Genomic DNA, 23505 nt, shown 5'->3' with positions numbered 1-23505 from the left:
TACAGCAATAAAAGCAGTAGCAATTTTTCCAAAGAGACATACAGGTTTAAGGTAGTAATTTTACATTGGGGACAGAAAGTCTCACCTGTCCATCAATAAACTCAATACATCACATGTACAAGCACTAACTATGCTCCATTCCATTTATGTTACAAACTAATCAGCTATGACTGTTCCTGTTAAACATCCAGGTGATTATCCTCAAATGACCAAAAGGAAGAAAATATCAAATTTTCAACTATACACACGTTTAAAACATTAAAAAAAAAAATTACCTTTCTTCTTTGTCCAATGTTTTCTTCTCTGCTGCAGTGACTTTTTTAGGTGGTACAGGAGGGGTCACTTTTCTACATATCTCTTCAATGATGCGTTTGTTCATTCTACTTTGCGATGCAGCTTTTAGTAAAATTCTTTCCACAGCAGTTATACCATCTCCATGACTGTATTTAGGAATTTCTGGTTGGATTAAAATTTCTATGTCATCAAGCCAAGGAGGATAGTAGGAGTTTTGTTTTCCTGAGAGTTTGTGGTGAAGTTTAATTAGCAAAGACAATATGCTTTCTTTAATTTCCAAAATGGCTGTAGTTAACTGTGGAGCTGAACCAGGAGCAGACCATTTACTTGAAGTTTTGGGACGAACCACCTGATTTGCTTCACTGCTACTGCGATTGATGATTTCCTGAAATTTCTTTCTACGTTCTGCTACTAAACTGAAAACTTGAGCTGTACCAGAATTCTACCATTAACAAAGAGAAACAAAGAAAAATCAAGAGAAGTTATTTAGCATCATTTTAAAAACATATTAGTACTATATTTTCCAAAGGGAATGCTCGGTTTCATACAAAGATTTATTCAATAGATTTGCTCTTTAAATAAATTTGTCCCTTGACCTCTCTCTCAAATATATTTAATCCCACTCAATCTAGAAACAGTAATAAGGAGGATATCATCAGCAGTAACACCTCCTTTTCAACCTTCTGAAAACAGACAAAGCTGAAGTAGTATCCACAGCCATATTAAAGAGAATCATAAACTAAATTATTCATTAGTTTAAAAGAGGAAAAGCTGTTCTGGTCAACATTCATGAAGAATAGGGTACTCCTTACTAACTTCTGGAAGACTGCTACAGTTTCCCGTTAAGAAAATTATAAATTAGTTTTTAAAAAAATTTTCTAAGCTAATAAATCTGAACTAGTAATTAATTTCACTTTTAAGGAACTTTAAAGTTTGAAAATTCTAACATAAATGCTTAAAGTTACTAAATTGAAATATAAGGATGAAATATCAAACTTTCATATTTTAATATGAAATTTAATTTGTTTTATTAAATTTTAATATGAAATTAAAACTGTGATTTGTGATTTGTTTTTTATTTGTTTTTGGTTTGTGGGTCAAGGACTATGATTTGTTTTTTGAACAGTTTTTTTTTTTAACTAAGTATTTTCCTCAATAATTCATCTCCTAAAAAGCTTTTTTGCTAAAGCAATCAAACTGCACCAGGGCTCTCAGAAAACATCTTTTAATTAAGATATGAGTCAGTTTAATGAATTTATTTTTTAAAAGCGAGCACAGAAAGGATGCTCTAATATCAGTTGAGCTTTTGTGAGTTAAATGACAGTATACACTATTTTTTAACATCCAAGCTGTTTTTTAAAGTACTCTCTACCAGCATTAGAGGCAAAAACCTCTTACAGAGTTTCCAGTTTTTGCTTACAGCGAAAACACGTTGTCAAAGACCAAGAAAGCTCCTACAAATAGACTCTACTATAAGAAATGTCTGATTCAATGTTCTCTACTCACAAAAATCTAGGTTGTGGAGACTAAAACTGCTTAAGTTTGTTACTTACAATGTCATTTCAAGATTTTTCATTACTGCTTTTTAAAAATTAACTTACATGCAATGAGAGCGCTGATTTTCAAAATGAGTCCAAAGCCATAATATACAGAATTTAAGACTTTATAGGCTTATTTTATCAAAGTTAATTGCCATAGAAGCAAAAAAAAAAGTTATTTGCAAATGAGCATGCTGGTAGCAATTAAATTTATTTTAATTTAGAAAATATCCAAGTCATTTTTAAGATGTTAGTAATACAGTGGCAATGATGAATGTAAAGAGACTCAAATATGCTACCTATAATTGGTCCAAAATACTTCGAACACTAATAAGAAAAATACACTATTAAATATTCAGTATTATTTTTAAGCTCAATAATATAAATTTTCTTTAATATTAAGCTTAAATCACTTTGTCAAAAAAAAAACACACATAAATCCAAGAAACCTTCTTTTAAATTTAACCATATTAATTAAACACCCATACACACACAAATACTTCAAAGCGGTTTTTCCCCATTTCCAGTTAAAGCCATGTTGCTAGTTAATGAAAATATCATACACATCTACCTCTCTTTGAAGAACTTTAGGCCGTCGTGAACTCTGCCAGATTAAGGGAAAAAGACTGGTAAGGTAGAAGTTACATAGATATATCAGAGGAAATAAAAGACAATTTAAAGTTATCTACAACCACATTTTTTTTTCTTTTGGATATTATAGGAACAGTATATCCCAACATAACATACATAACATAAAGCTTTTTCTTATTTTCTTTCTTACATTTACACTTACTTGTAAAGAACCCAAGTTATCAGAGCTAGTACTTGCAGGTGAGTCTCTCTTTACTTCAGGAGCAGTCTCTGGAACTCTTACTCTAACATAGTTTATAAAGTGTCGCATGTTTGACACTAAGTTACTGCCAGGAAACCAACTGTCATGACAACGTTCTGGTCCACCCACTGATGCCTAAAATTAAAAAAAAAAAATGAATATCAAGTCTTGCCACATCAGGTCCAAGGTACAATGGAGATGTAACAAGCCCCCCAAAATCATCCACTGCCTATCATAATCCTGAATCCCTTATTGTCTCATCCACAAATTATAAAGTGAATAAATTTAAATAATAAAACCAAATTCAAACAAAAAATGCAGAAATAAATTTCTCAATACTAATATGGGTATGTCCAATGGAATCAGCTAAATTCCTGATTTAAAATACATTTTTAAATACATTTTTCAATCTAGAATACTGAACATTACAGAATATTCATCCTCACCCATTAGTAATACAAATAATGCTAATTTGGACAAATTGGGAGGAAACTGAAAAATCAACCAAAGGTATCACTAATCATAGAGGAATCTTTATAACCTTTTAACATCTATGAAAGAACATATGTTGATTCAACTTGGACTACAAAGAACTACAAAGTGGTTTCTTTAACTTGTTTTTGCTATTATTATGCTGTGTTATATTTTGTCATTTAGGAGGGAAGAGATGAGGAGAATCTTACACATTAGTAAAACTAATTTGTAGTAACAATTGCTTTTATGGACACAATACTTCTAAAGTCCTGAAACAAAGTAACAACTTTTAAGTACTTTAAACATTCTCCCATATAACAATATTCATGCCATTACCTTCAAACCTTTACAGGAAGAATTTGCTACTCAAAAATAATCCCTAATCAAATTATTAGAATTTTTGGAGCTAAGTCCTAACTTCAGTTTTACTGGTTATTTATTGATTACTGGTAATTGTTTGCCAATAATCAATTTTCTTAGCATAACACCAAAAATGCATTAAACATTTTTCTTAATTTTTGTGATAGGAATTACAAATTTCAAATTCAATAATTCCATAATAGAATTTAATGTATCAATGAAGGCCCTAAAAAACTGTATATATTTGAAGATCCCAAAGGGCCTTTTCTAGTAGTTCTTTAAAAGATCTTATGAGTCTGATGAAAACATAAATACACCTCAAGATGAATTCACAAATACATTTTCCTAAGGTATGTCATAACTAGGAAAAGTATAACATGCCTGGTTTGGCAACAATTGGTTGGAGCCAGATAGGGGCTGCCTATCTAAAAATTTTAAATTATAAAAACTACTTACCTCTTCATCTGATTCTTCTTCAGCAGAATTTTCGAGTCCTAATTCAATCAGATATAAAACCATGCAGAGTACATGTTCTGACAGATTTTGATGATCCATCAAAATCTTTAAAAAGGGAAGAAAATGCCTCATAATTACTTTTTTCCACAAAATGTATTTCATTTAGAGATCCAAAAATATTTTACTGTTATAGATGAAAAGTACTTTAATATCTAGAAATACCAGTTCACAAATTTTCTAAAGGTATGTCACAGAGTCCACTAAAAAAATTCATACGAATATAAGTATTTAATAAAATAATTTAATAAGAATATTTTTATATCCTAATTTGCTGACACTCTTCTCTTGATGACAAGGCCATCAGATAAATAAGTTTACCAAATAGGATAATTCATGCAAATGTGTTTAGCACAGCACCTGGCATATAACTGGCAGCACAATAAATGTTTATGGTACATTAATGTTCTTAAAAATATGTCTCTAAAATTAAAGTTCTGAGCCTCTGAGTATTTTGAGTAGCTACATTCATATGTATGCCAGTGTGGGATTTATATGGAGGACAAAGGTAGAAGGAATGCAAGTGGTTAGTAAAAAGGCTTTTCTGAGGAAAATTTGATACATCTGACCTATAGATTACTCAATACAAGCCTTATACATCTTACACAGGATTTCTGGGCTACCTACACCAATCACTCATTCAATATGATATAACAGACCACTAACCAGAAGATACCTAAAATACCACAAGTAACAAAATGGCCTGGCAGATATCATCTTGTCCTCATTATAAAAGTCATCTGGCCAAATGATGGAAAGGATGAAAGGAAGAAATTCTGTAGGCAGCAGCAGTTTTAATTGTGGGCGAGATAGCAGAGAGCAAAAAAGAGGACAGGATAAGCTGAGCCTCGCAGAAGCTGCCCAGATGGCTGAGGGGACTTGGAAAGGAGGTCTTAATTGCTTAAGACCTAACCTACCACAATTAAAGAATAGAGAGACTTTCAAGTCACTGACTCTCTCATGTTTTTCTGACTATTCAGAGGGCTTCTATATTCATCTGTTGTGTGGCACAGTGGTGAAGAGCATAGGCATTCAAAACCTTTTAAAAAACAGATTTTTAAACAAATTTCTGTCTATTCCTAGTTGTCCTTCAGCAGCAGACTCTGGTCTTAGTTTTCTTATCTCTAAAATTGGAATTATAGAGCCCCTCCTAGCCCTTTCACTTGTCCCATCCCCAACCAAAAAAAAAAAAAAAAAAAACTAAAAGAAAGAAAAATAAAACTGAAATTATAGCCCAGAATTGTTGTAAGGATTGCATGAGTTAATATCTGTCATTTGCTTTGTATAGTGTCTAGCAATGGGTGTTCAACAAATAGTGAGTGGGTGGTGCCAATGATGTGAGGAGCAGAGGCAGCAGCAGGAGGAGACTGAAGGCTGGGAGACCACAGAAGTCATCCTTTCTGATCCACTATGTTATGGAGAGAAAACCAAGGCTCAGCCACACAACCAGCTAGCTAGTGTAAGCAACATTAGAACACAGACCTCAGACCCCCAGGCCACTGACTATCATTACTATACTATCTCCTCTTGATAAATAAAACATTACCAGCTAAATTCAATTAAATTTTCACTTCACAGCTTGTGGGATTACAGCTTTAATTGAGTAACTTAAGAGCTAAAGAGGAAAACATCCCTCTATTAGGTACTTCAAAAAAAAAAAGAAATAAAAATGATGTTTCCAGGGAGTTTTATTTTGACATTAAACATGTCAGAAGATAAAGGTGGTTTACTAAAATTGATTTTTAAAAAGTTGACTTGCCAACGCAATGTCAATGGAGAATTTTATTATTACTAGTAGTAAAATCAAGAAAGTTATTTTAAAGTTGAAAAAAATTCATTTATAATAGTCTTGTAACAACTAAAACATTGTCTTTTTATTTTTCATAAAATACTATTTGTACATTTAGCATACAAAAAATTGAAAAATATAACTTGAAAGAGCATAATAAATAATTTGCCATAAGGCTTCCTTAATTTTTCATGAATTACTTGTCACTTATTAATTATTACTTATAACAGTACTTAGCTTCCCCATCTGAACTAGTTATTTAACTTCTAAAACTCAATTTCATATCTGAAAAAGGAGAATAATAACAGAACTTTCACTTATAAGGATTTTTGCTAGCTTAAACAAAATAATGTCTACAAGTATATATAAAGCATTTCAAACAAAATCTGGCACTAAGTAAACATTCAAAGACTGTCCATTATTTGTAAAACAAATACAAATATCTTTTCAGTATAAAAAGATATTCTACATTTTTTAATAAAGAAAAAGAACATTTTAAATCAATTACTGAATAACCCTCTTGGAAGTTAATGAAAATAAACCACCCAAGGTGTTTTTTGAGGCACCTGTCCAAAATCGTAACAGGAAAACTTTAGAAACAAGTACACTGAAAAATTGGTCACGGGTAGGGTTGAAAGGAAGAGAAGTATAGAAATTTAAAAGTACTATTTCATTATAAGATTAAGAAAAAAACTAAAATTCCTACCTAACTAAATACATACTTTCTTAAATAATGTGTTAAATGATTGTACATAGTAATTGGAAATTTGTATAACAAATATTCTCATTTTTCTTTGAATTTCTTTTAATTTTTAATTTTTCAAATTCTAATTAGGAAGAAGAACAATAGGTTTTCTTTGTATCTACCTGCATAACATTTATCATGTCTATATAGTTATATTATCTACATGAGTATAGTTATTTTCTTTTTTCTTTCATCTTTCTTCCCCCTCCGAGATGGAGTCCTGCTCTGTCACCCAGGCTGGAGTGCAGTGGCACAATCTGGGCTCACTGCAACCTCCACCTCCCGGGTTCAAGCAATTCTCCTGCCTTGGCCTCCTGAGAAGCTGGGATTACAGGCGCCCACTACCACACCCACCTAATTTTTGTATTTTTAGTAGAGACAGGGTCACCATGTTGGCCAGGCTGGTCTCGAACTCCTGACCTCGTGATCTGCCCACCTCAGCCTCCCAAAGTGCTGGGATTACAGGCGTGAGCCACCGCGCCCAGCCTTCTTTCATCTTTCATGCAGATGAGATTATAGAAATCCCTATTATATACACACATACATACTATACAATATTATGCTTCACACAAGTTTTTGAGTACACAATTAATGTTAGTCAAATAAATCTGTCTTACGTGAGAAGATCCCAAAATAAAACAAATTTTAGATAACAAGCAAGTAAAAGCATCATCTTGTTAGTTCCTAAAATGTTTATCAAAAACAATTTTTGATCTTGCCACATAGAAACCACACTCAAATCCTTCCACGTCACTTTCCTGATTAGAGGGAAAAAGCAAAAAGAACCCCCCAACCTAAGATTCACTGCCTCACATAACTGCCATTCTAGTTTTGTCATTTTAGTGGGTTCTGATGGTTGTTTGGTCCCTGTAGCTCATTCCACACCTCCTGTAGTTCCACGGTATTTCACTTACTGTTCTACAGAATCCATAAATAAATACTTTTATCGATAGCTAGATAAGATAAATAGTTTCTCACAAAGAATGCTGTAGCTATTCTGTTATGTTCAACTTGGATTTCAAATACATGTGATTATAACATATGAAGATATATATAAGATGAAGATACATCTTAAATGTATAAATACACTTTGCTTTATAAGTGGTACTTTTATGTAAATATTATCCTTTAGGATTATTATTTGAAAATAAATTCTAAGCTTAGTCTTTCTATTCAAATTACTACTGTACCTTGTAAAGCAGAGTGAATAGCACAATGTGTAAAGTTTTACAGTGCAAAAGTCTCATAAGACCTTTATAGCTAGGATGGAGTGATGTCCTTTTCTTATATGGAGGCCAGGGATTTCCAGGAAATTTTCCACTCTGTTTTAAACTGTAAAAATAAAACAAAACTAGAATTAGATGATAGCCTCAAAATCAAACTGTGGTTTAAATGTAATTTATAGACACCGATTTCTGTCACAATATTTTATGCAGTGCTATTTTTAATCAAATTGCTTAAAATGCCAAAGAGGTATCTATTCTCTACACAATGAACATTACTATTTCTTTTCCTAACGGCTAAAGATGAGTAAAGAGAGCTAAGCTGAAAATTAAAAAATATATAAAGTGCTAACAAAGAGAAATGAACAGAAAGAATACACATGAAGTACTCAGCAAGGAAATTTCCAGCTGTAACGATTAAGCAAAATAGACGACCTGAAAATTCTCCCACTACGAATGGTTGGAAAAGCTGGATAAAATATAAATGTAATCTTTTGAATGCGTATTTGAGCTCACACAAAAGTGGAATTCTCCAGTTACCAGAAAAAAAGAAGGAATTAATGACAAGCACTAACACTGTGCCAGTGGTTTTAAAGTCCTTGAGCAAACAGATCACAAGGTATGTTGGGCTCACACAAGGCTCAGAGATAGAACTGAGATCCCACCTAAAGCTGAGACCCTTGACAGGCTTTACCCTCACTGAAAGAGTAACTCACAAGGAGAATGAATTAGCTTGTCTGTCTCTTCTGGGATGTAAGAACAAGTTCCTCAAGAAGATAATTATGAACTTGTATGCAAATACAGTAGTCCCCTCTTATCTTCAGGGAACACGTTCCAAAGCCCCCAGTAGATGCCTGAAAATATGGAAAATAACAAACTCTCTACACACTATGTTTTCCTACACATACATACCTATGATAAAGGTTAATTTATAAATTAGACACAGTAAGAGATTAACAACAGTAAGTGATAATAGATTACAGCAATATACTGTAATAAAAGTTAGGTGAATGTGTACATGCTTTCTCTCTCAAAATACCTTATGTATAGTAGTCCCCCTTATACCTAGTTTCACTTTCCACAGTTTCAGTTACCCATGGTCAACCATGGTCAGAAAATATTAAATGAAAATCTCCAGAAATAATTCATAGGTTTTCAATTGGATGCCATTCGGAGTATTGTTATAATTGTTTTATTTTATCTTTAGTTATTACTGTTAATCTCTCACTATCTCTAATTTATAAATTAAGCTTTATCATAGGTATGTATTGTAGGAGAAAAACATAGTATATATAGGGTTTGGATACCATCCCTCATTTCAGGCATCCACTGTGGGTCTTGGAACATGTCCTGAGGATAAGAGGGGGACCATTGTACTATACTCACTCCTGTTATTCTTGGGATGATATGAGATGATAAAATGCCTATGTGATGAGATGAAGTGAAGTGAATGATGGTAAGCACTGTGACATGGTATCGGGCTACTAATGACCTTCTAACAACACGTCATCAGAAGGAGGAATATCTGCTTCAGGTGATCCTGAATCATCAGGCCATGACAATGTGATGGCTGGATGTCAGGAGCAGACAATGTCAATAACTAACAAGTGAGTAGTATATACAGCATGGTACACTGGACTAAGGAACAATCCATATTCCAGGTGGGACAGAGCAGGATGGCACAAGAATTCATCATCCTGCTTATAATGGCATATAATTTAAAATCTATAAATTACTTATTTCTGGAATTTTCCATTTAATATTTTTGGACAGCCATTGGCTACAGGTTACTGAAAGTACAGAAAACTAAACCACAGATAAGAGGGGACAACTGTAATAGCAGCCTCATAATACAAAAGGCAAATTTTGAGGGAATTACACAGAGAAAACGACAAATCTACAACCATAGTAAAGGACATTAACATACTTATCTAAATGAGAGCCAGAAAAACATTGGTAAACAGTTTTAAGATTTTTAACAACACAATTAAGAAGCATGGGCAAAGGCAACATGCAACAATTAGTGAATACACATAATTTTAACAGCGCTTAGAATATTTATAAAAATTTACTATGTAGAATGCAAAGTAAATCTCAAAAATATCAAAAAAAAGATACATGAACCACATTCACTTGTCACATAGCAAATAAAACTAGAAACCAACTTAAAAATATAACTCAAAACTCCAGACATGCAGACATTTTAAGGCACTATGCTCTTAGAAATTCAGAAGCCATTAAAAATCATAACAGAAAAATTTAAAGCCTAAACTATATAGAAAAAGTTGTGGGCCACAACTAAAGTAGTACTTAGAAGGAAATACATAGCCTTAAAATCCATACATTTGTTAAAAAATCAACAACTAAGCATCCAAATTATAGTTAATAATAATGTATTTTATATTTCAAAATAGCTAGAAGAACTGTAATGTTCCCAACATAAAAAGAAGATAAATGTTTGAGGTGATGAATATCCCAATTTCCCTGATTTGATCATTACACATTGTATACATGTATGAAACTATCAGAGAAGTATCTTCAAATACTGTGTAAAAGGTAATGTTAAGCCTAAGATATATCAATTAAAAATATTTTTAAAATCTATAACAATAAAAATTAAAAGGGAGTAATTAAAAATGAAAACCAAATGCACTGAAACAACAGCAAAGACCAAGTATCCAAGAAAAGGAAAAAAGACAATCCAAACTAAATTGAAAGAAGATAATAATGGCCTGGCATAGTGACTCACACCTGTAATCTCAGCACTTTGGGAGGCCAAGGCAAGCAGATCACTTTGAGCTCAGTAGTTCAAGACCAGCCTGGGCAACATGATGAAACCCTGTCTCTACAAAAAATACAAAAATTAGCCAAGCATGGTGATGCACCCCTGTAATCCCAGCTACTCAGGAGGCTGAGGTGGGAAGATCGCTTGAGCCCAGGAGTTAAAGGCTACAGTGAGCCAAGATTGCACCACTACACACCAGCCTGGAAGACAGAGTGAGACTGTCTCAAAAAAGGAAAAAAAAAAGGCCTGGCACGATGGCTCACACCTGTAATCCCAGCACTTTGGGAGACTGAGGTGGGCAGATCACGAGGTCAGGAGATCGAGACCATCCTGGCTAACATGGTGAAGGCCTGTCTCTACTAAAAAAAAAAAAAATACAAAAAATTAGTTGGGTATGGTGGCAGGCGCCTGTAGTCCCAGCTACTCAGGAGGCTGAGGCAGGAGAATGGCATGAACCTGGGAGATGGAGCTTGCAGTGAGCAGAGATCCTGCCACTGCACTCCAGCCTGGGCGACAGGGCGAGACTCCATCTCAAAAAAAAAAAAAAAGTTAGTAAGTAATAGAGGAAAAAAGAATAAGAATGAAATAGAAAATGGGGGTCGGAGGAGAGAGACAATCAAAACTTGGTTCTTAGAAAACATAGTAAAACTGATAATCATCTCATATGACACCTAATTCAAAATAAGAAATAGTAAACACAAATAAATAATAGGAATAAAAACACAAGGAAGATTTTTTTAATCATTAAATATAAACTTAAAGATTTCTTAGAAAAAACATAACTTAGCAATTTTTTTCAAGAAATAACCTAAGCAAGCCTAAAACCTTTAAAGAAAGTGAATGTGTAGTTTTAAGTTATCCACAAAAAAAGATGTATGAGGCCCAGGTTGTTGAACAGGCAAGGTCTATTAAAACTCAAAGGAACACCACATGAATAAGAATTAAGTTGGACCACTACCTCACAGCATACATAAAAACTAACTCAAAATCGATCAGAGAATTTGATGTAAAAGCTTCAGCTTTAGTTTTATATTTTTAGGCATAAAACTCTTGGGGAAAAACATAGGTTTAGGTATCTGTGACCTTGATTTAGGCAACAGAAGGAAAATTAAATTAATTTAGGAACAAACAGGAAAATTAAAGAAAAAAATTGGAATTCATCAAAATTTAAAACATTTGTGACCCAAAGAACACTTTCAAGTAAGTGAAAAAGACAATCCACAGAATGACAGAAAACATTTACAGACCGGGCACAATGGCTCATGCCTGTTATCCTAACACTTAGGGAGGCTGAGGCAGGCAGATCACTTAAGCTGCAGAGATCAAACCAGCCTGGGCAACACATGTAGAGACCCCATCTCTACAAAAAATTCAAAAATTAGCCATGTGTGATGGCGTATGTCTGTAGTCCCAGCTACTCGGGAAGCCAATCAGGACCACATGAGCCTGGGGAGGCCCAAGGCTGCAGAGAACTGTGATCATGCCACCAGCCTGGGCAACAGAGTGACAGTGTCTCAAAAAAAAAAAAAAGGAGAAAGAAAATATTTGCAAATCATATAACTGATAAGTCTAATATTCAGAATATATGAAGAGGTCTTAAAACTCAATAATAAAAAGTGCAATTAAAAAATGAGCAACAAAATTGGCAGCACCTGATACCTTTATAAATGGAGGTGGGAAGGCAGGGGCTAAAATAAGGAGGATCAGATGAAAACTGCCTTTCCACCACTGAAACAGAATTTTGGCTACAGAACTCATCTCTGGGGAGGATCAAATAGCAAGTACAATTGAGGATATGAGCATGAGAGATTAAAATCATCATATAAGTATTTGACTCAGAGTCCCTAGGCCTTGTCTCTCAATCCGTTTACAGAATAATAGCAACAACACCATTTCCTTCTGGGCAATATCTGAGGATACTTCCCTGAGGAATCTGACCAGGCCAAAAAGAAAGATCTAACACAAGTGCTTCTCAACAAACCTGCCTACCCAAATCACCCTATATTAAAATTCAGAATCTACTAGTTCCACCAATGCACTCAAGAGCTCTTAATAACAAGCAGTCAACATCGTCAGACATCTGGGGAATGCCTCTAACTTGAAAGCTAGAGACTGAACAATAGAAAATGCATCTTAGATGGATTAAAGACTTAAATGTCAGACCTAAAACCATAAAAACCCTAGAGGAAAGCCTGGGCAATACCATTCCGGACACAGGCATGGGCAAGAACTTCATGTCTAAAACACCAAAAGCAATGGCAACAAAAGCCAAAATTGACAAATGGGATCTAATCAAACTAAAGAGTTTCTGCACTGCAAAAGAAACTACCATCAGAGTGAACAGGCAACTTACAGAATGGGAGAAAATTTTTGCAACCTACTCATCTGACAAAGGGCTAATATCCAGAATCTACAAAGAACTTAAACAAATTTACAAGGAAAAATCAAACAACCCCATCAAAAAGTGGGCGAAGGATACAAACAGACACTTCTCAAAAGAAGACATTTATGCAGCCAACAGACATATGAAAAAATGCTCATCATCACTGGTCATCAGAGAAATGCAAATCAAAACCACAATGAGATACCATCTCACACCAGTTAGAATGGCAATCATTAAAAAGTCAGGAAACAACAGGTGCTGGAGAGGATGTGGAGAAGTAGGAACACTTTTACACTGACTAGTTCAACCATTGTGGAAGTCAGTGTGGTGATTCCTCAAGGATCTAGAACTAGAAATACCATTTGACCCAGCCATCCTATTACTGGGTATATACCCAAAGGGTTATAAATCATGCTGCTATAAAGACACATGCACATGTATGTTTACTGCAGCACCATTCACAATAGCAAAGACTTGGAACCAACCCAAATGTCCAACAATGATAGACTGGATTAAGAAAATGTGGCACATATACACTGTGGAATACTATGCAGCCATAAAAAAGGATGAGTTCATGTCCTTTGTACGGACATGGATGAAGCTGGAAACCATCATTCTGACCAAACTGTTGCAAGGACAGAAAACCAAACACCACATGTTCTCACTCATAGGTGGGAATTGAACAATGAAAACACTTGGACACAGGAAGGGGAACATCACACACCGGGCCCTGTTGTGGGGTGGGGGGAGTGGGGAGGGATAGCATTAGGAGATATACCTAATGTAAATGATGAGTTAATGGGTGCAGCACACCAACATGGCACATGTATACATATGTAAGAAACCTGCAAATTGTGCACATGTACCCTAGAACTTAAAGTATAATAATAATAATAATAATAATAATAAAAAGAAAATGCAACTTAGAGGAAACAGATACTACATAGAATGAAGAAAAAAAATCTTAAAAATAAGAAAACTATCATTAATATATCAGAGAAATATGCTGTACCTATGATTATGAAGATGCTATAAAATTAACTTTGCATTTAAAAAAATTGGTTTCTGGGCCAGGCACGGTGGTTCACGCCTGTAATCCCAGCACTTTGGGAGGCCGAGGTGGGCGGATCACCTGAGGTCGGCAGTTCGAGACCAGACTGACCAACATGGAGAAACCCCATCTCTACTGAAAATACAAAATTAGCCGGGCATGGTAGCGCATGCCTGTAATCCCAGCTACTAGGGAGGCTGAGGCGGATGTATCGCTTGAATCCGGGAGGCAGAGGTTGCGGTGAGCCGAGATCATGCCATTGTACTCCAGCCTGGGCAACAAAAGTGAAACTCCATCTCAAAAAAATAAAAATAAATAAAAAATAAAAAAATTGGTTTGTATATAATACTACAGTGACAACATATAAATGTAATTTTCAAAATGATCCCAATAGTCATGATGAAATATTTCAACTATTCTATTTCATTTAGCATAAAAAAAGCAATTTTTAATTTTACTTCGTTTCTTTGTTTGCTTTAAGCAGTAGCCACTAAATATGTGGCACCTAGATTAATAAATTGTTCCAAAATAAAGGTTATATATTTGTTGAAGGCCCAAGTAATACATCATTTTGACTGCTCTTTTCAAAAGCATTAATAGAATAATGCAAATGAAATGCTACATGACAGAAAAAAATTATTTAAGTGACTCAAACCAACACGTAATTATTGACTAGTTTGAGACAAAAATGATATATATAAACTCATACATCATACTTTCAAACATGGGGCAGCAGCCATTAACCTTCAAGATGGGAGACAGGAGGCAACAGAAATATAAGAAATTACATATTTTTAAAAATGTACTTTACAGTTGAATTTAAAACAGATGCTTTATGAAATCATTTCTATCTTTGGAAATGGCCTAGCTCATAGTTCTAACAACACTGCCACTGTCAGACATATTTCACTGGGCACAGTGGCTCACATCTATAATCCTAGCACTATGGGCGGCTGAGACAGGAAGATCACTTGAGACTAAGAGTTCAACACCAGCCTGGGCAATATAGCAAGAACCCACCTCTACAAAAAACTTTTAAACAATTAGCCAGGCATGGTGGTGTGCACCTGTAGTCCTAGCTACTCACGGGGGTAAGATGGGAAGATCACTTGAGTCCAGAAGTTGGAGGCTGCAGTGGGCTATGATCATGCCACTGCACTCCAGCCTGGGTGACAAAGTGAGACCTTGTCTCAAAAACAAACAAACAAAAAACAGACATATTTTCACTGAGCTTTTCTGAGCCACAATGTCTTCATATATAAAATATAACACTGAAATGAATGGATGGTTTTCCAACTGCTGGTTTGCTTTGTTGTTGTTGTAGTATTGTTTTTGTTTTCTTTTTAAGAGTTGAATGCGGCCGGGCGCGGTGGCTCACGCCTGTAATCCCAGCACTTTGGGAGGCCGAGGCGGGCGGATCACGAGGTCAGGAGATCGAGACCATCCTGGCTAACACGGTGAAACCCCGTCTCTACTAAAAATACAAAAAATTAGCCGGGCGTGATGGCGGGCGCCTGTAGTCCCAGCTACTCGGGAGGCTGAGGCAGGAGAATGGCGTGAACCCGGGAGGCGGAGCTTGCAGTGAGCCGAGATCGCGCCACTGCACTCCAGCCTGGGCGACAGAGCGAGACTCCGTCTCAAAAAAAAAAAAAAAAAGAGTTGAATGCCCACTCAGGGGTATTTGGAAGGGAGTGAGAGAAGCAGGATGAGCCACTTTCACTCGCTTAAGCCTCTTCTTGCTGTTGCCCAACTCTGTCTTCCAGTGATGGCCCACAAGACGCTTTTATAAAACCTGGACTAGATCTTAAAGGCCTTTTCCAGCAATAAGAGCCTAAAATTCTAAGCATCTGAGCATCACATAAAGCAAATGGCTTACTTTCACTTAAACTCTCAGCACAAAAACGGAAAGAAATCTACTTTTCATTCGTTTAACAAATACTTACTGATTGCCTTTAAAGTGCCTGGCACAGAGCTAAATTGTGAGAACACAAAAGTTTAAATTTATCTGACCATTTTTCATTTTAGTTTGCAAGCTGACCTCCAAAAGGCCTGCTTGCAAATAAAAAAAGATCCCTCCCAGTATAATCAGTTAAGCCACTTTTTGTCCCTTAAAACTAAAAAGCAGATGAAAATGATCAATAGCAAACAAATCGGCCAGGCATGGTGGCTCATGCGTGTAATCCCAACACTTTGGGAGGCCGAGGCAGAGCATTCAATAAATATGTACTGTTAAATAAAATTTCCCATTTAAAATTGATTACATTATTTAATGATTCCTTCAAAGCTTTGAAAGTTTCAGCCCAATCTCAGTACAAATTTCTAGTAACTACAAAGTAAAAGAGAATAAAATTTACTTAATTCTTATACATTCAAAACAACTAACCATCATCACTACCCTGAACAAAAGGCAGAGCCATTTAAGACTGGTGTTTATGAAGTCTCAATAAGGTTTTCCATGCAAATGCTTCTTCCCAATTTTCTTCATTTTTCAATTTTTCAACAGGAATTACTCAAATTTATTTATTCAACAAATATATTATGAATATCTACTAAGTGCCAGCATTGAGATAAGTATTAAAGATGTAGACGAGATACAGAGATAAAAATATCTTCCCTCAAGGAGCTAAGAGTTTAGTAAAAGACTACAAGCAAGTACATTTTTACAAAACTACATGAAAAGCAGAAAAAGAGGGAGTTAAGAAACCAGAGAAAGAGAACCTCAGTCTAATTTCTCCAAGGGTTTAGAGAAACGGAGAGAGAGATGCCGATGGCTGAACTGGGTTGTTGTTGTTGTTGTTGTTGTTGTTGTTGTTATTGATTTAAAGATCGTTTTGGTTTTGTTTGGTGGGGGAAGTGAATTAAAATTCCACATTAAAAATTTTCTTCAGATATTTGTCTGTCATAGATATTTCTATTACTGCAAAGTCTTGGCAAAAGAGAAGTTTCACTTTGATAGTTATCTGGATAAGTACTAATACTTTCTCAAAATCAAGGACATTTGCATCATTTAAACTTGCTTTTTAAATGTTTAACTTTAGCTGTAGGAAAGCACAAGTAAAAGATGATATCTTGTGATATTTGGCAATATAATATTAACTATTAAGGTTTAAAAAGAGGTGAAATAATACATTTACAATGGTCTACAATTTACAATAACATACAAAATTGAATTCTGCATTTAAAAGATAACTTTCAAAATTTTTGTCTTCTGCAGTCATCAATACCGTAAACTATTTTGTTAAATATTTACAAGTAAAATTAATTTTGCTTTGGCTATTTTCCCAGTTGTCATGAACACAGAAATATGTTCACTTATTACAGACACCCGTCACCATCTCTGATGTCAGAGAATTCTATTCTCTTAACTTGTGCCTCCCCTACTGGTTCAAAAGTAGAACAACACAAAACCAAGCCTTTAATTCCACTGATGGAACAGAAACTAAATAAGTTTCTGTTTTTTAATTTAGTGATCATGTTCTAAATTTATCAGATTAACATCAAATTTTGGATAAAGATCTTAACATAAATCTCCACCAGATTATTTTTTAAACCTTAAATTATTATTTTCACCTTTAAAGAATGAAAGTATACTTTAATGAGAGCATATCATATCTGTGTTATCACTGAAATTTTTCCATATAAATATAAAATACTGTTATGATGCTAATCAATTTGATGGACTTACAATGCAGTATATCTGTCCATTGCAGACTGCACATCTCTACGGTAAACTGTTCGAAGAATGACCATGACGGGGTCAAACTCTTGATCCCAGACTTCAGCTATTATTCAAAAGAAAGTAGAAACATTGACTTCTCAGAAATAAAATCAATATTTATTGACTTATTACATTTGTTAAGTATATTTTACATTTAAAACACAGAACAATTTAATCTGATTATAGTATTTCCCTTAAGAAGCTTGATGCCATGATTACTTTTCTAAGTCAAAAATCACAATTTCATCATCAGGAATATTCTCTTGAGTTCAGCAAGCACTAAAGAACAAAAGTTTTGTAATACAACAATGCCTCACCGGAAAAGTTTACTTCATTGTTGTTGTTGTTTTTTGTAAGGTGCCAATTAGAAAGAAACACAGCAGGTTAGGATCTTTGAGAGTATTTAAAGTTACGCAGGGCATGATGCCTTACACCTCTAGTCCCAACTACTTGGGAGGCTTAGGCAGGAGGCTCACCTGAACCCAGGAGTTTGAGACCAGCCCAGGCAACAAAGACAGACCTCATTTCCCAAAAAAAGTATTAAACAAAAAAAGTACTTAAAAGTAAAAACATGAAAACTAGATTTAAAGATTAATGAGGCTGGACACGGTGGCTCATGCCTGTAATCCCAGCACTTTGGGCAGCTGAGGTGGGCAGATCACTTGAGGTCAGTAGTTTGAGACAAGCCTGGCCATCATGGTGAAACCCCGTCTCTACTAAAAATACAAAAATTAACCAGGCGTGGTGGCGCACACCTGTAATCCCAGCTACTCGGGTGGCTGAGGCAGGAGAAACACTTGAACCCAGGAGGCGAAGGTTGCAGTGAGCCAAGATCACGCCACTGCACACCAGCCTGGGCAACAGAGTGAGACTCAGTCTCCAAGAAAAAAAAAAAAAAATTAATGAGCTATTGATTTTGAAGAGACCCACTTTATAAGTCTTTTTTGTTTATAAAAGATTTTCTGCTCCTTTGCTAAAACTGATCATTTGTCTCCTTACCTTCTGCATAATTAGGAACCACTATCCTGTGTGTGGAATGTGTACAACTGATGGTTCACAAGATGATTTTAAGTATTAAGTATATAAAGCTTTTCATTTTAATAATTATTTAATTATTTTTAATGTGTATAATGTATATTAGAAAATTGTAACTTGCAAATAAAATTCATGACACCTCACTAATAATCACGCTTAGGAAGAGGCAAGGTTTTTTTTTAAGTTAACTCATTTAAAAAAATACTGAAATACTAAGTATATTTCAGTAGAGAGGCTATTTAGATGTGGCAAAAATCTAAAGGATAAACTGAGATAATAATTTTAGAAACCACCGCCTTAAGAGTATCTCCTTAATAGATTTTTTTCTCTCATTCTCTCTAGCAAAATTCTTAACATTTGAAAACATGGTAAGGAGCTTAAGCTTCTCCCTACCCATCCACTATAATTACAACCTTCTAGCACAAGACACTGTTAACCATTGTTAACCACTGTCCCTAGTTTCATGTAACAAGCTATTCATCTTAAAGTATCAGAAGTATGACTTAAAATTCTGAAGACAGTCCTTCACAAAGATCTTTATTAGTATTTCTAGAATCATTTATCGCCGTTTTTTTTTTTTTTTTTTTTTTTTTAAGACAGATTCTCGCTCTGTCACCCAGGCTGGAGTACAGTGGCGCGATCTCAGCTCACTGCAAGCTCCGCCTCCCAGGTTCACGCCATTCTCCTGCCTCAGCCTCCCGAGTTGCTGGGAGTACAGGTGCCCGCCACCAAGCCCGGCTAATTTTTTGTATTTTTAGTAGAGACAGGGTTTCACCATGTTAGCCAGGATGGTCTCAATCTCCTGACCTCGTGATCCACCCACCTTGGCCTCCCAAAGTGCTGGGATTACAGGCGTGAGCCACTGCGCCCGGCCTTGATCGTCCTTCTCTTTAAAGTCTATTATTTTGCATAATTAACATGCCAAAGCTTTTATCAGAATTGCACAACCTTAGCAATGGAAGAAAACTTCAGTGATTAATTAGGCCAGTGGGCTTCAAACAGTGTTCCATGGAGCTGAATTACCACAGATGTATAACAGGGGCCACTTTAGGAGCAAGTAGATAGCAGGACAGAGAAGAAGCTAGGTTCACTACCCACACCCACTTTAACAGGAGTAAGCCAGCTTTTGTTGGTTTTATATTAATATAACAAATTCACTTAAGGCTTAATCCCCGAAACCAGAGGCTTGTTTCAACCACTTTTAAAAGTTTAAAAACTTATTTTACAGATAAGAAGCCAAATCCAAAGATAAAAAAACTGGCTGGGCATGGCGGTTCACACCTGCAATCCCAGCACTTTAGGAGGCTGAGGCAGGAGGATTGCTTAAGCCCAACAGTCGAGACCAGCCTGGGCAACACAGCAAGGCCCTGTCTCTACAAAACACATGAAAATTAGCCAGCATGGTGGTGGGTGCCTATGGTCCCAGCTACTGGGGAAGCTGAGGTGGCAGGACCACTTGAGCCCAGTAGGTCAAGGGTGCAGTGAGCTATGATGGCGCCACTGCACTCCAGCCTGAGTGACAAAGTGAGGCTCTGTCTCCAAAAAAATAACAAAAAAAAAAACAACTAATTTCCTAAACCACACAACTAGCAAATATAATTCATATGGTATTTAAATATGACACTCAATTTCCTTGCTCTAATCTCCGAATGCCCAGTATTCCATCTCAGCATTGTTCAGAACAGTCATCTAAACAGCTTGTTTTAAAAAGCAGATTCCCAGATTTCACCCACAGAGATTCTGATGATAGCAGATAGGAGGTGAGACACAGGGGCCTACATTCTTAATGAGGAGCGCAAGTGAGTCTGACAGAGATGTAATCGTCACGTCACACTTTTATAAGCACTGCACTACACCACAGCACCACTCCACTCCCAAATTCATCTAATTTTACACACAAAATATCCTCTACACTAAAAAAATACTGTGCTTTTCTTTTAATGGAATACTTTCCAACCAGAGACTGGATTTTCTTGCTCCTTGTGAACTCCCTGAAAAATCCCAAATAAGGCTTTTCTGTTCTGCTTTGCCAAACACACACAGTACAGTGTATATTATTTACAACTTCAAAATGGGCATTGGTTTTTCATTTAGACAACGTGCTGAGGGAGTCAAGAAGCACGTAACTGCTACTTCCTTCAAAATTTTCACTTAGAGAAGTGAAAATATGAAAGTCAAACAAAAAAAGACTGTGTAAATCAAAACCTCACTTACTTCTGGCTGCTGTCAAGGATGTCAACTATGAATCTATGCGGGAGAAACCTTCCAAAACCAATCATCCACTTAAGGAAAACGTTCTGTGCATTTAACATAGGTTCAAAATGTAAGTAAGTGCTATCAGCATTCTATGTGGACTTTTTTTTTTTTGAGATGGAGTTTCACTCTTGTTGCCTAGGCTGGAGTGCAGTGGCCACGATAGGGGCTCACTATAACCTCCACCTCCTGGGTTAAAGTGATTCTCCTGCCTCAGCCTCCCGAGTAGCTGGGATTACAGGCACCTGCCACCATGCCTGACTAATTTTTTTGCATTTTTAATAGAGACGGGTTTCATCATGTTGGCCAGGATGGTCTCAAACTCCTGACCTCAGGTGATCCAGCCACCTCGGCCTCCCAAAGTGCTGGGATTACAGGCGTAAGCCACCACACCCGGCCTATACGGACTTTAATTTGAACTATTTCAAGTTAAAATTTGGGTCGTGAGGATTCTTTTGCTGTTTCAAAATCAAATTTGGAGAGTAAATACATTCAAAATATTTTTTAATATACATTTTGTTTTATAGTTTCTGGTTCATTTATGGTTATGATCACTTATAAAAATGAATTAGAGTTCAAATATAAATTTCCTTTATAGTTTAGAGTCATCTAAGAAGTCTTAGTGTAACATAAAGCTATAGATTTCTAAGTAATTGAAAGCAGTATCACTGTTTACCAATAAAGACATACATTTATAACAAAATGGAGAAAAGAAAACCAAAGCTTGAACGAATAAAAGGTAAACATTTTCTTTTAATACACAGAAGAATTCACCATTCAAGAACTGATATTTGAAAGAGTCCATTTATGTATATAAACATACCTTTGGGAGTATACATGCCTTGTTGCATAGAACCTCCAGGTTCAAAAACAGGAGCCTTAAAATCAGCTACAGCTGATAAAACTGATTCAAAGCTGTAACTGCCTGGAATAATGCCACTTTTGGGATTAGGATTTTCTGGAATATGATATATATGTCAAGAAAAAAATATTAGTAACAAAAAGCCAGATTTATAGCCTTTCCAAGGTACTCTAGTTTCTCATTTTGCTGAAGTAGACAAATAGTAATTGGCTGTAATATACAAAGCTGGCCACAAGAGGGCTATATAATACAACAGATGAATAATAACTGTTTTTAATTGTGATTTTTGAAAATATGTTTAATCTAGGAGCCTACTAATAAATTGTATGCTGCAGTAGTTCCCAGGTATATTTTCCCCGAAATAAATTTATGAAATTTCAGAAAACGATTGAAAAACTTTTAAAAATGTGTCTTCATTTTTACCATTTTGTAAATAACTTTTCCTTAAAAAACAGAAAGAACTTGTGAAAAATTAGCCAAGATTTTTATGAGCAAAGATTGTTTTTCCAAAAACACAAAATTTCATCCCCAAGGAAAAAAATACTAAGCAAATTTAAGCAAAGAGGCAAACCAAAAAGATTCTCTCCTCACATTAAAGTACATAAATCTTTAAAATTGAAAGACACAGAGATCGTTTTTACTCTATAATAGCACTGACACATAGTTCATAATGACTTAAGGAAATCATCAGACAGTATCAAATTGAGGCTGCTTACAAAAATCAAGGTTGTCAAACAGGCATTCTAATAGGACTTATTTCACAAAATAAAAAGTTTAGCCAATTCTTCCAAACATAGTCATAAGATATACAAATACTAAATTCGGCCAGAATTTTTATCACAAAATTACTTGATAATCTTTGTGTAAAATTTTATTAACTTTAACTTAAAAAGATAATCAGATTCTCATTGTATGTTCAGTCCTATACAAAGAACCACAGGTTCCCTGTTTGTACACAATAATCTATAAATTCAAAAATCCTTTAAGACCAAATTCTATAGAAAAACCCTCAAAATGTTTAAAATCCTGGTAATAATAATCGTAAGGTATACCTTTAACTGTTAACCATGAATTGCATCCTGGCTACACAGACAAAATGGACCTAGCTGCCTTTTACAAAATGTTCAGTAATGCTGTCCTAGGAGGTTAAATGCTGGGGTGGCCAAAGCCATCATTCAGTCCTGAAATCTACCCTAAAGTCTAAGAAGAGTTCCCCAAGAGGTAATAATAGGAGGTTAAAAAAAAAGCAAAACAGTCATCAGGCCTGAATACATACTTGAGCACACAATTGGTGTTCTTCTTTTTCTATATTATTTTTCAACTTTGAAAAAAAATTAATCAAAAAATTGATAAACTGTTAATCATAAAAATTACTTATTTTAGATCCTGCAACTAACAGAAAGTAAAATTTTAAAAGGATATGAGGTCCAGCAATGAACTGTGTGTCCTGTCATTCATACACAGCTGGGCTACCATCTCGGCCCTGAGAATCTCATCATCAGACATTCCTAAAATTATTAAAAACGGAATTAACAAATCTGAGTATACATAAATTATAAAGAAAAAAACTTACCACACTTTTTACTAAGCTGTTTTACCAAATATAAGATGCTTCAAATTAAAGAGTAAAGAAGCTATGCTCCAAACATA

The 23505-nt window shown here is 35.2% G+C and overlaps 1 protein-coding gene across 9 annotated transcripts in view; it reads right to left on the bottom strand.

The window, feature by feature from the left end:
• The window catches only part of UBR3 (ubiquitin protein ligase E3 component n-recognin 3), a 262210-nt gene that overhangs the window by 139180 nt on the left and 99525 nt on the right, over positions 1 to 23505 (bottom strand). For 6 of the 9 annotated variants that reach the window (XR_010150127.1, XM_063791293.1, XM_016950002.4 and 3 more), the window contains 8 exons: positions 23278 to 23363; positions 21817 to 21958; positions 17673 to 17769; positions 7736 to 7877; positions 3955 to 4059; positions 2626 to 2799; positions 2404 to 2436; positions 276 to 736 (listed from right to left, as the gene is read on the bottom strand). Coding sequence is in view for 8 of the 9 variants with exons in the window: in XM_063791293.1 (XP_063647363.1) it covers positions 276 to 736; positions 2404 to 2436; positions 2626 to 2799; positions 3955 to 4059; positions 7736 to 7877; positions 17673 to 17769; positions 21817 to 21958; positions 23278 to 23363 (1240 nt within the window). In the remaining variant the exon portion in view is untranslated. The remainder of the gene's footprint in view (positions 1 to 275; positions 737 to 2403; positions 2437 to 2625; positions 2800 to 3954; positions 4060 to 7735; positions 7878 to 17672; positions 17770 to 21816; positions 21959 to 23277; positions 23364 to 23505) is intronic. The other 3 variants (XM_016950004.3, XM_016950005.3, XM_016950009.3) reach the window with 1 other exon arrangement.

This window comes from Pan troglodytes, chromosome 13 (genome assembly GCF_028858775.2).
Source record: "Pan troglodytes isolate AG18354 chromosome 13, NHGRI_mPanTro3-v2.0_pri, whole genome shotgun sequence".
Lineage (NCBI taxonomy): Eukaryota > Metazoa > Chordata > Mammalia > Primates > Hominidae > Pan > Pan troglodytes.
Note: the sequence above shows the minus strand (reverse complement) of the source record. Positions and strands in the feature narration are given on the sequence as shown.